The 12308-nt window shown below is 35.0% G+C and overlaps 2 protein-coding genes across 2 annotated transcripts; one reads left to right on the top strand and one right to left on the bottom strand.

Moving 5' to 3' along the window:
- Positions 1–100: 100 nt before the first annotated feature.
- Positions 101–1730, bottom strand: CBG08885 (the record flags this gene model as incomplete). Its single annotated transcript, XM_002648671.1, has 4 exons — positions 101–192; positions 241–320; positions 971–1142; positions 1301–1730. 4 exons carry the CDS (start codon positions 1728–1730, stop codon positions 101–103), a joined length of 774 nt encoding a protein of 257 aa, XP_002648717.1.
- Positions 1731–10698: 8968 nt separating this feature from the next.
- On the top strand, positions 10699–11533 carry CBG26776 (the record flags this gene model as incomplete). Its single annotated transcript, XM_045240781.1, has 4 exons — positions 10699–10781; positions 10889–11014; positions 11213–11284; positions 11329–11533. The coding sequence occupies 4 exons, from the start codon at positions 10699–10701 to the stop codon at positions 11531–11533; spliced, it is 486 nt and encodes a 161-aa protein (XP_045098832.1).
- Between the last annotated feature and the right edge of the window lie 775 nt (positions 11534–12308).

Raw genomic sequence — 12308 nt, 5'->3', positions numbered from 1 at the left:
GAAAAACTGAGATACATTAAGTTGAATTGGCAGTGAAATGGGTTTTTTACAAGTGATACGGTATTGATTTTCAAAAAAAAACGGAGGAACTGAAGAACCATTAATCGTTTTGTTTGAACCAGACATGGTTTTCAATGAAGTGGTAGCTGACTCGGTTTGTTGGATCGCACTCGAGCATCTTGAGAACCAAGGCTGGAAATGAAGTTATGCAAAACTGTATTATTTCGATAAAATTCTTACTGGTGGCATTTCCAAGCTGTCCCCAATGGAATTTCATTCGATTCATAGCATTTTGCGAGTACTTCTTGAACTCCGCATCTCTGAAAAAATCTGATAATTGTGTTTATATTGGTGATTGAAAACTCCAAAATGTCTCTTAAACTTTTAGGCGTCCCTGACATACAGTATCGGATAATAAGATTTACAAACCCGCATTTTTTGTTGATTTTCGTCCATTTTGACCATTTTCAGGAGTCTGAAGATCATATGTCGAATTTTCGATCCCTTAAAAATTTTTGAGGGTGTGAAACAGACTTTGAGGAACATGTTTTTTCAGGGGTTCAATACAAAAACATGCATAACAGGGGTGTTTTTCAGAAATCGGTCAATACCGAAACAATAGAAATTTTTAAAAAATTATGTGGATGCAACGTGTTCAATCGGAGTCAGTTTTGCACCCTTCAAACTTTTCTTTCCCCGGTTACCATCACTCCTTATTTCTTCAAATCCTTCGAATAAACGAAATATATAAACTTTTCAAAGTGATCGGAAACTTGACCACCGAGCTCCAGACTTCCGAATATGATCAAACAGGTCAAAAATCAACTGAAAATTTTTTCGTATATTTTAACGACCGGTACTGTAAGTACATCGAATCCCAATAAAAAAGTTCTGATCCATTAGTTAGCGGAAAACTTAGCTCTCCACAGCATCCTTCCACGGCTCTTTTTTTGTGATCATATTCACCAACACGATTCCAGCAGCCCAGACGTCTACAGGAGGTCCTCTCCATCTTGCATTTTCCACTAAGATTTCAGGGGCCATGTAACCATGTGTTCCGCGTTTTCTATCCAGCATAATTTCATCTCCGTTGTCAGTTTTGCATGATCTTGCGAATCCAAAGTCGCCAATCTTGAGCACATCTGCAATAATACATGAGGTTTCAATAACAAAATGATTTTTAAGTTCATTTCTTCTATCTTTAGAGAGCATTTTGAAACTAAAACTGGAAAGAACAGATTTCCAGAAATTACAATAAAAATTTTTCTGGAATCAAAGAAATAATAAGATAAACACTTACTGTTTGCTGAGATGAAGAGGTTCTCCGGTTTTATATCGAGATGGATAATATCTTTTGAATGCATGTGTTGGAGTCCGGCGATCAAATGTTTGAAGAACCGGTGATACGGGACTGCGGACGGAGATTCAAAGATTAGGTGGAACAGATCGCCCATCGAAGCGAGCTCCATGAAGAAAACAGTTTGCAGTTCCACATTCTCCATGGCGAAAATTTTTATGACGTGGTCCGCTCCTTCGCTTGCCTTCATGTGTGACGAGAATTCCCGTTCGCTTCGGTGCGCGTCGTGCTTTATTGTTTTCATCGCAATTTGATTCTTCTCGGGATTGTTGTCAACTTTTTCCACCACCGAAACGGAGCCGAAATTTCCCGAAGTCAAGTCTCTGCGCCAGTTATAGCCGAGAAGGGGAGCGAGTTGTTGATTGGAAAGCATCTGAAAGTGGAGTTTATTGAATAAAGCAATGAGTTTAAAAATTAGGTGTTTTCCTTAAAGGAAAAAAAGACATTGAGAAAAAAAATATAAATTTTGTTCCTATCTAAAAATTAAGAAGTTGAAGTTTTAAACCCAACACTCGAGGTGATGTGACACTACCATCTGAGATACGGTAGAGTAAACTGAAACGGCAGAAAGGTGAAAAACCAAAAAAAGTTGTCCTCTCCTTCAAGTGTCCGTTTCCCATATGCATCCCTCATTTTCCCACATTCCATTTTCTTTTTTATGTGTTATTTTTTCTAATTGTCATTGATTCAATGCAAAATTTCTCTTGGTTTCTCTTTTTGTTTGAAAAAGTCAGTTTCCTGTATTCGTGCGTCAAATGTGAGCCAAAAAGTTTTGAAAATCGCAGAACAGAGGCACAGGGAACCACGGGACCAGAAGAATGATTCATCTTATTTTTATAGCACTAATATTTGAAAATAGAAATAAGAAGAAATTTTGCATTGAAACAATGGTATTCTGAAAAAAAAATAGAGAAATGGATGAAAAAGTAGAAAAATTATACTGACGTTTAGGTGCAAAATTCTAACAAATCATTTTCAAGGACCAACAATTGTTCAAAGAACCATACTTACAGTAAACGCTCGAATAGAATGCCGCCCGAACCATAACTTTTGAGCTTATATATCTCACTTTCTGTGAAACATATCAAAAAGCGGTCAACTAATAAAATTTTGCTCATATTGTGATGAAAAATATTTCAGTTGACCACTTGTTTATACCCTTTGCAGAAAATGAGATATTTCGGCACAAAGTTGGATGACGTTCTCAAAGAGTGTTTTTACACATTTTGGAACCAAAATAATTTTCAAGGTCCAAAATGATCGACAAGAACTTTTGTTCTTATTGATTGAAAAGGGAAAGTTCAAACATATGTCTAGAGAAAGAAAAAAGATAAAAATCTGTATAAAATAATGCATTTCTCATACCACTGTTTGTTTTTCTACACCGTTTTTTTGTTAGTGTTCCTGTGTCTCTCACTTAGAAATGATAAAATTGCAACTAGCCAATGGGAAAAAGGCTGAGAAAATGACGAAATGAAAAAACCATGCTGAGAAATGAGAACACAAAAACGAACATCCGTGTACGCATAGAGTATGCGTCACGTGCAAAAAAAAAATATGAAGAAGGGCTTAATTTAGTATGAAAGACAGTTTTGAGAAAACAGGGTCGAGCTCACAATTCCAAAACAACTGATTATGATCAATTTCCATGTTTGATTAATGGATATCATATTTGCTCTGATAAAAGCTCAACCTTTCCCAAGATTTTAAGCTCAATTATATCAGTTCGTTGAAGAGTTATCAAAAGTGATCAACTGGTAAAGTGTTTATCATATTATCTCCAACATTTTTCTCAATTGAAAACTTTTTGGTATGATTTATGACAACCGAGATAATCAAACTTAGAGAGGGCGTCGGCTTCTGTTGGAGCAAACACGGGATTGTAATCAAAGAAGGCGGGAACTTATTTTGAGTGATTTGATGACAGATCTTCTGTTAGTCTTTTTAACCGTATTTTACATGGTTTCAATACAAAAAATTACAGTAACCTTTGAAATCTGACAAGAACCTCAAACTTATGCTTTTTTAACCGGTATTTGGCAGTGGAAAGGACCTTTGATCGGCTTTTAACCAGCTCGAAATGTCGGAAAGATTATTTGAAAAGATAATGAAAAAAACTTATCACAATTTTCATCTAAAGTTGTACTTGTGTGTTGCGTGCTTGTCTTGATCCTGAGACTGCTGATAAAATCTGGAAGTGTTGATTCAAGACGAACCATTGTCGTTGCTTTGTGAAATGTACCTGGAAATTGCAAACAAAAAAGAGTATTTTTTTTTGAAAGAAGATTAAAAGACATTCGAATTTTTCGAAAACAAAGGTGAAAAAATGGAATGGATTTAGACAGGTACTTTTTTTTCCTGAATTCCAAAAATAATTTATTGTTTTTTTTTTCCGATATTCAAATCGTGTTTAAATTTGTTTCAATTCTGCATTCATCTGATAAAAATTGAATCTTTTCTGCTGGTTTTCTTTAAGAATTAAAACTTTGTTGCGCAGTTTAAATTAAACTTTTTATAATAATCACATTTTTAGTTATTTTATTTAAATCTTATCACATGCTTTTGGAAAACAGACGATGCAGAACTCGTCCAAAAAACCTCAAAGATTGTGTTCAGAAGAAAACCTCTGTTTTAAATTACCGCGCTTGTTTTTCGGCGGATGGCCTAGAAACCTTCCCGCTCTTCCATCCCCTTTTTTCTTAATGAAAAGGCATAACGAGATCATTTAAGTGAATTTTATCAGATTTTCACCAGATTTTGGTCGCCTTTTCTGCGGAAATGTGTCAAAAACAATTTTAAAAGTAAGTTTTTTTTTTTCAATTAAGTGATATAGTTCGTTAGTAGTCAAAAACTATGAAAATATATCATTTGTTATTGTGTGCGGAAGAAACCCTCACTTTTGAATAACCGCGCTATGTCTCGCCGGCCACTGGCCTAGAAACCTCTGTGGCCTTGCACTTGTTTTTGTTGCGACGGCAAAACGAATTCAAATGATTAAATTGAGAATCGTCGGATTTTTATCAATTTTTCTGCAATAAAAATCCGAAAATCAATTAAAAAGTGAGTTTTTCATTAAATCATGAAAAACGTTGGCAGAATGCGCTATTAACGAGCAACAACCGGAATCGAAAATTTAGAACAATTGTTCTTTTTACAGGCGGACAACGGAAAATGAATACCACTTCTTTGCGGAATTTCAAATTTAACTGATGGACTGAAGGTGTTTGTTGCACAGATTATAAGCCCTCCTCAAGACTCTAAATGATGAAGATTATTATTTTTGCTGTTATTGTTTGGATCAAAACTAATGATACTCTCCGAGATAAATTTTTTTGAAGATTCGAATGGACGGGAAAAGCACCAGCTGCATGTTTCAACAAAAGAACTCTTCAATGTGAATAAAGAAGCCTCTAAAATGGAGTATTTTTCCCTGCATGTATCTGATTCGCACTGCATTATTGGTGTTGAGGATTCAAAAGTTTGCACAATATTCGGAAAAAATTAGACATATTGTGAGTTTTTAAAATTGGAAGTTCTCCCGATTCTCAAAAATCCTATCTTTTCCAGACGCAAAACACTGGCTCGTGGAGCACTCTTAACATTTGAGTTTTTGGTATCAGTTTGTCGAAGATCAGGACGTTTCTCAATGCCACACATCACTACATCATCTCCTGATCATTCTTTAGAAAAAACTGGAACCTTCCACTCAAATTGAACAATCTTGCGAAGCGACGGATCAACGAATGTTGGCACGGATCACATGGAAATTCAAGGTTGTATCCTTTGGTGAGCTTAAAACAGTAGAAGAACAATTTCAATTCATGTTTTCCAGACACAAGAAAGTACATAAAAAGCGGGTGATGAAGGCTTTCACGGATCAGACTATCAGCAAGACCAGACAACTTGATTTACTCATATCTTCCAATCGTCGGAGAAACGCTGATCAAGAATGTATTCGCGTAATTTCGAGTGAAGAAAAACGCATGATCCTTCTCAAAAAGTCTTCGTTCCTGAATACCGGTCAAAGTTGTTCTGCAGTATCAAATCTGAAACGAATATTGAATATTGAATATTTCAAAACTTAATTTGATAACGTATTTTCTATTCCTGTTATAAATTTTCAAGCATCATTATCAAAAGAATCATTTAATTATTTTTCAGCAGTTCAGCAGTTCTCAGTTTTACACGAAATATACTCGTCTCAAATGTTTCAAAATCATGAAATTGAATTCGGAAAGCGATCTCAATTGTTATGCAGTCGAAATTCCAATTATTGTTGACGCAAATAAAGAAGCTGAGTGATGTCGTGAATCTCAAAACGTTCCTTACAGATGTACCTTGCAGCCGAGAAGTATCGAGGAGAACGACCATGTGTAACAAGCTGTTGGTTGGCAGAATTCTTCGAATCTAGAAAAACGTACTGGCTCTCTTCATTATCATAGCATGTCCAGTTACCGTGAATTTTCATTCATAGTCGAAAGCATATATCATGAACACCAGGAACATCTTCCATAGGGGTTTTCAACAATTCGAAACTGGATGACAGATGATATGATCGAATATGTGTTGCGAAACGAATTTCCATTCTTCCGACATCATTTATTTGAAGCAGCTCTCTTGTTGAAGCAATCAATTGTTCGTGTTTTACGTTCACTGTAACCTGAAAAAATGTCTATCGGAGAGTACCATTAGATTCATCCCAATAACTAACCGCAGTCTAGTACACAGTTGTATAGAATTTTCGCATTTTACACGAAACATGTAGAATCCAGATTTTCCAATAAATACTCCTTATTCAGCACTTGGTTAGCTTTTCACATTGTTCATTGATTCCTGAGCGCTAACGCTGTTGAGTAGCCATCTTAAATTTTTTTGGTGCAATTCGGAAGAGTGCGATTCGGCAAAGAAGTGGTCTCCGTAATGTGCTGTCTGCCTAAAATATGAATATTTTCACTGATTTATCAATTTCCGCTCAATTTGTGCGACAGTTTGTGCGACATTTTTTAATAATTTAAATTGGAAAAAAAACTCACTTTTGAATCAATTTTCGTATCTTTATTGCGAAAAAGATGATTGAAATCTGATGAGTTCCGGTAAAATCATTCGAATTTGCTTTCCCGACGCAATAAAAGAAGTGCAAGGCCACAGCGGTTTCTAGGCCAGCGGCCGGCAAGACACAGCGCGGTTATTCAAAAAAGAGGTTTTGTTAAGCATACAATAACAAATGATATATTTTTATAGTTTCACTGCTACTAACGAATTCTACCATTTTTTGAGAGAAAACTTACTTTGAATGTGTTTTCTACCCATTTTCGGATAACAGTCGTGAAAATCTGATAAGCTTTAATTTGATGCTTTCAGAATGCCTTTCCATTAAGAAAAAGAAGGTGAAAGAGCGCGAATGTTCCTAGGCCAGCCGCCGCAAAATAGCGCGGTTATTCAAAATAGAGATTTCCTTCAGCGCACAAAATCGTATGATTTATTTTCATAGTAACGAATTCCACCATTTTTTCTAACATGAGATTGGAAAAAAATCATTTAAAAGTTCATTTTCGACTTATTCTCTCAGAAAGATTTGTTAAAATCCAAGGAATTTCAATAAAATGATAATTCTTGCTAGATTTTTATCATGAACACGAAACAACAACATAAAGGAAAAAAAATCAAATTTTATTCACATTATTTTATTGACGAGGACATTGCATCCGGATCTTTGAAACTAAAACAAAAGACAAATATGGCTACGGGAATTGGAGCAAACTTAAAACAAGATCAGTGGCAGAAGTGGGTATTTGAAAACAATCAAAGCTATCGAGAACTATGAAAAAAAGGAACTTATAACATAAATAAATATAATTTCGAAAAATGAATAAAAAACTAAAATAATTACCAACAATATTTACAATTTTATCCAACCATTGAAGATCCACGCCCAGAAAAAGCCCTGAACACCCGTCTCCATAAGAAGTCCTGAAAATATATAGCATTTTTGTGTATTATATGAATATATTGTGAATTTCTTATTGAATTTCGAATTTCCTTTATCACGAATTCTCCATACTTAAAAATGAGTTTCGAAATTTTGTTTTCGATTTAATTTGGTCTAGATTTTTTTCTCAGTATAATTGATTCCAGAAATCAACTCACCTGTTTAAAAAATTTCATTTTGAGATTTTGCGTCCAAAAATCATAAAGAACACATTAGATGTACCCGTAATATGAGACCTTTGAAAAAATAAATTTTTCATTGAAAAATTTTTCTTTTCCATTCCTTCATATCTTCAATTTAATTCCAACAAAAATCAAAAAGGAAAAAAAAGGCCATCCATGCACAAGGAAGCCTGGAAAAAAGTAATTATACCGTCTTTCCTCTAATAGAAGCCCACCTCTATTTGAAGCTCAACACTAATAGAAGCCCACCCCGCGAGGTGCTTCGAAAAATAGAAGCCGCCCTCTAATAGAAGCCCATGGGCTTCTATTAGAGAAAACAGGTAATTCAAAATTTTGGGAACTGTGATTTAGAACTTGAAAATTTCTTAATTTTTGATCTACAGTATTCCTGAATTTAAAACTTTGAGATTCTAGAATCTCAGAATTTCATAAAATCGGAATTTTAGAGTTTAGAATTGCAGAATAAAAACTTCGAATTAAAAAAAAACACCGATGTTAAGAATTTTTAACTTCCGAATTGTCAAAACTCTGATTTTTTGAGCAACATTTTTTTTTGAAAATTATTAATTGAAAAATAGAAGTCCACCCTCTAATTGAAGCCCACCTCTAATAGAAGCCCAAACTGAGAGAGAGAGAGGTTGAAAAATATAAGCCCATGGGCTTCTATTAGAGGAAATACGGTATTTTTCAATAAAATTCGAAGGATAAAACTTACCAAGAAGAAAGAACCGTTTCGAAAGACTCTCCATCTTTCGTGTGCTATTTTTTGCAGCTCGTTTTTCGTGTTCTTCCTTGGTCCACGAACCGGCACCGCACTTTTCGGAAACGGCGAGAAGGGATGAGAGGAGAAGAAAAATGAGAAAGATAGCAGAAAACTGAGAGGGCTCATTTACTCTATGAAAATGTTACGTGCGTTCAGAAGAGCCACGCTTTTCTCTCCGTCCGGAAAATGTGGTGCCAGTCGGCGGATCAGGGAACAGCGCAACAAAAGAGCTGGCGAGAAATAGCGCACGGATGATAGAGAGTGTTTGCCACTCACTACACTGGCGAGAAGCACATTCATTTTTTAGTCTCCGACGTTACGATGTGAAGCTGCACTTGCTACTCGCGGTTCCGTTAAGTCTTTGGAGACAAATCTCTTTTCTTGGTAAGTTTTAACGTTTTATTTTTGATGAAAATCATAATTAAATTTTTCCAGGCTTCCTTGTGCATGGATGGCCTTCCTCTCCCTTTTGATTTTTGTTGGAATTCTTTTTGAAATTTAAAGGTATGCAACAAAAAGGTTTTCAACAAGAAATTGGTTTTTTTGAAGATCTCAAATTACGGGTTTATCATCTTATGGGTTTTTTATCATTTTTGGACGCAATTGCTTGGAATAGATTTTTTGGCAGGTGAGTTGGTTTCTAGAATTAAGCAGATTGATAGAAAACGTAAATCTAGACGAAAGCATATCAAAATCAAAATTCCAAACTTACATGTTAGAAAGATGAAATTTGGACTAAAATACGTTAAATTCAATCAATTCCAGACTTCATCAGTTGGCTTTGTGCCAACATATAAGAACCGAAGACTTGAGGTACGCATGTTGTCCAGTTGTTTGAAACTGTACCGAATCCAGTAAATCAATGTTTTTTATATTATTTTTCTTCCAATTAGTTTTTTGTCTTTTTTTGTTTCATAGCTTACTACTCGCATTCCCCTCCTCGAAACTCTTCGCTCTTCTCGAAATTACTATTTTTAATGTAAAAAAATACAGAAATTTTGAAGTAATATTAACCTAACATGCTGTTTAAATAAACATTAAGTTTGAAAGAAAACAAATGTTTTTTGGAAGTTTGTTCAGATTTACAGAGACCTTCTGAATCCGGGAAGAATCTCAGAATATCAGAATTTCAGAATCTTGGATACCAGAATATAAAAATTTCAGAATTTCGGAATTTCAGAATTTTCGAGTTTCTGAACTTCAGAACTTCAGAGTTTCAGAATTTCCGAATTTCAGAATTTCAGAATTTCAGAATTTCAGAATTTCAGAATTTCAGAATTTCAGAATTTCAGAATTTCAGAATTTCAGAATTTCAGAATTTCAGAATTTCAGAATTTCAGAATTTCAGAATTTCAGAATTTCAGAATTTCAGAATTTCAGAATTTCAGAATTTCAGAATTTCAGAATTTCAGAATTACAGTTAGTCAGCAATTCAATAAATGCACATATGTATATATATCATACTTGCAAAATCAGGGCCCGGCCCGTGTCTCCTCGGCCCGGCCCGGTGGGCGCGGGTTTCTTTAAATTTGAAAAAAAAATTGAAATTTCAGAAATTTTTTCTGAAAGAACTATTTTTTATGAACACACTTATCTAGAAAACTTTTTTCTTGTCAGAATAATCGTCCATTTTTTTTCTGTTGACCCCAAAAAATATTTGAATGACAGAAAAAATGTTTCCGAAAATCCGGGCCGAGGTGGGCCGGGCCGGGTCTTGGAAATTCTGAAAAAAGCCCGGCCCGGCCTGTTACAAGTAGGATATATGTATGAAAATATACAGGCATGCAAAAAAAATAAATGAAATATGCAGGCAAGCTGTATTTTCTTCTGATTTCGCATCACAAAGATACATCTTCTTCCTTTAATTTCACTTTTATGTTTTTCTCAATCACTGATGTCAAACATCGATATTCAAAAACTATGGTCTACCGTACTATTCATTGTTCTCCATTTTCATGCACCTGGCATCTGACTTAATTGTTCTTTGTTACATCTGATCGGTTTTTTTTTAGAGTTTTCGGTGACCAATTATGGGATTAGGGCAGGTGCTTACATGAAACAATTAACACCATTAGGAGATGATATCTTACAAAAAAGGACGGAAAAAGAGGAGGAGGGACATCTTACCTGTATATATAGCGGACCATTTCCTACAAACATGTCCATTTATTCTTTTCTAGGATATCAGGAAAGTGTTTCCTTCTGCGTGAATATCTGTTTTTTTTTCGATTATTATAGAAACACATACTCCTAATTTTCAGATTTTTCTCTTTCTCTACCTGACAATGAATCCTTGGAGAACCTCCCGTAGTAATAATGGATGGGTTTCTGAAACTTCTATTGAATATGGTATAGTAAAATGTTTAATTTCTTAAGTAAATCTAAATTGAATTTCCAGTCAATAAAAATGGGGCGAAGGAGGCTGTCATTGGCATACCTGCTAACACGACAGTTAAAATCACATATTATGCCAACAAACAGCGGAAACGTGTGAGTCGTGCATCAGGTCGCACATCACTTCGTACTTCTAGTGATACGTCCGATCAACAGTAAGAAACAAAGATTACTTTTAAATGTTCATTTTTAATAAGTTATAGAGTTCGTCAGCATTCTCGAAGAACAAATTCAAGACCAAATGAGAATCATCAGAATGGAGAACCATCGTCTTCTCGGAATTCGCGACTTCCTTCCAATCCTCACGCTGCTATTCCTTTATATACACCGTAAGTTACAACAATTTATAGTTGGCCAAAAAGTTTTAGGCATTTTTCAATGCTTTAGTCTTACCTAGACTATTCATCATTGTGGCTAGTGAATGTAGTTTTCAAATCTATCAGACAGATTGTTGAGAAATGAGTTTTGAAAATTTTTATACAAAGCTAATATTTATCGAATACCCCAAACCATTATTTTCATTGTAGCTATACTCCGCCGTACTTCGCAATGTCTCCTCGTCCAACAAATCATATACAAGAGCCATACATTTACATAAGGTAAAAAAGGATAACTTAGAAAAAATGTATTGAGCAATTTTCAGAGAGCAACTCCAGACGTGGAGATATGCTCCTTATCATCTACGGTTTGCAAGCCGGGGTTCGACACAGCCAGCATTCCCAATCTCCACAGAGCATGTTGTCGAGCCGTCGGGAGCAGCAATCGTAGAATTACCTGGTCTCGAAGTTCGATATCATGATGAAAACATTCGAAAATTCTATAATGACACTGCACCACCCAAACCATAGGAAGCTGGTATCATATTTCTGAATAGCTTGTCAAGTTCATTAATTTGTATACCAAATACTAAAAATACTCCTTTTTCAACTGAAAATTTCCAAATGACGGTTGTTTGAAATATATTCTATATCCCAAAAGCTTTAATATATTAAATATTTTTTCATTTTCTAAATTATAAGGTGAAAGTCAAATTCCCTGGAACAATATCACATCGTTAAAAAAAATCTTAAAATTTTTCATCATGTTGTTTTTCGGAAATTTTGCTGCATTTGTTCCGATTTGATCTTTTTCTTTGAACCAATCCACTCTTCAATAAAATTTTCATAACTTTAATCTCAATTTCGGCCCATAGTAGATTACAGTTTCCTTATCTAGCATCTTGAGTGTCCAATTAGGCATGCAGATGTTCTACCTTGACGAGATACTGTCAGTAGCACCTTCATAAGACACCATTATAATGAGACAAACGTGTTCATAATTAGCAAGAACAAAACCGCTGGTGTGTCAGATGCTGAGACATATGGGGGAGTAAAAGGGCAGCGATAAGACGTGGCTCTTTTGTTATGTCTTTGCGCAGGTGCTCCTCCAACAGCTTATTTCTCTCTTTTTGTAAACTGACGATATACACTACTGATAAGAATCCGGCTCTTTTCTAGTTTAGAGGTCCCAAAAAAGAATAGAGGTCCCAAAAAAGAATAGAGGTCCCAAAAAAGAATAGAGGTCCGAAAAAAAATTAGAGGTCCCAAAATAAAATAGAGGTCCCAAAAAAATTAGAGGTCCCAA

This window comes from Caenorhabditis briggsae (genome assembly GCF_000004555.2).
Source record: "Caenorhabditis briggsae complete genome, chrX, whole genome shotgun sequence".
Lineage (NCBI taxonomy): Eukaryota > Metazoa > Nematoda > Chromadorea > Rhabditida > Rhabditidae > Caenorhabditis > Caenorhabditis briggsae.
Note: the sequence above shows the minus strand (reverse complement) of the source record. Positions and strands in the feature narration are given on the sequence as shown.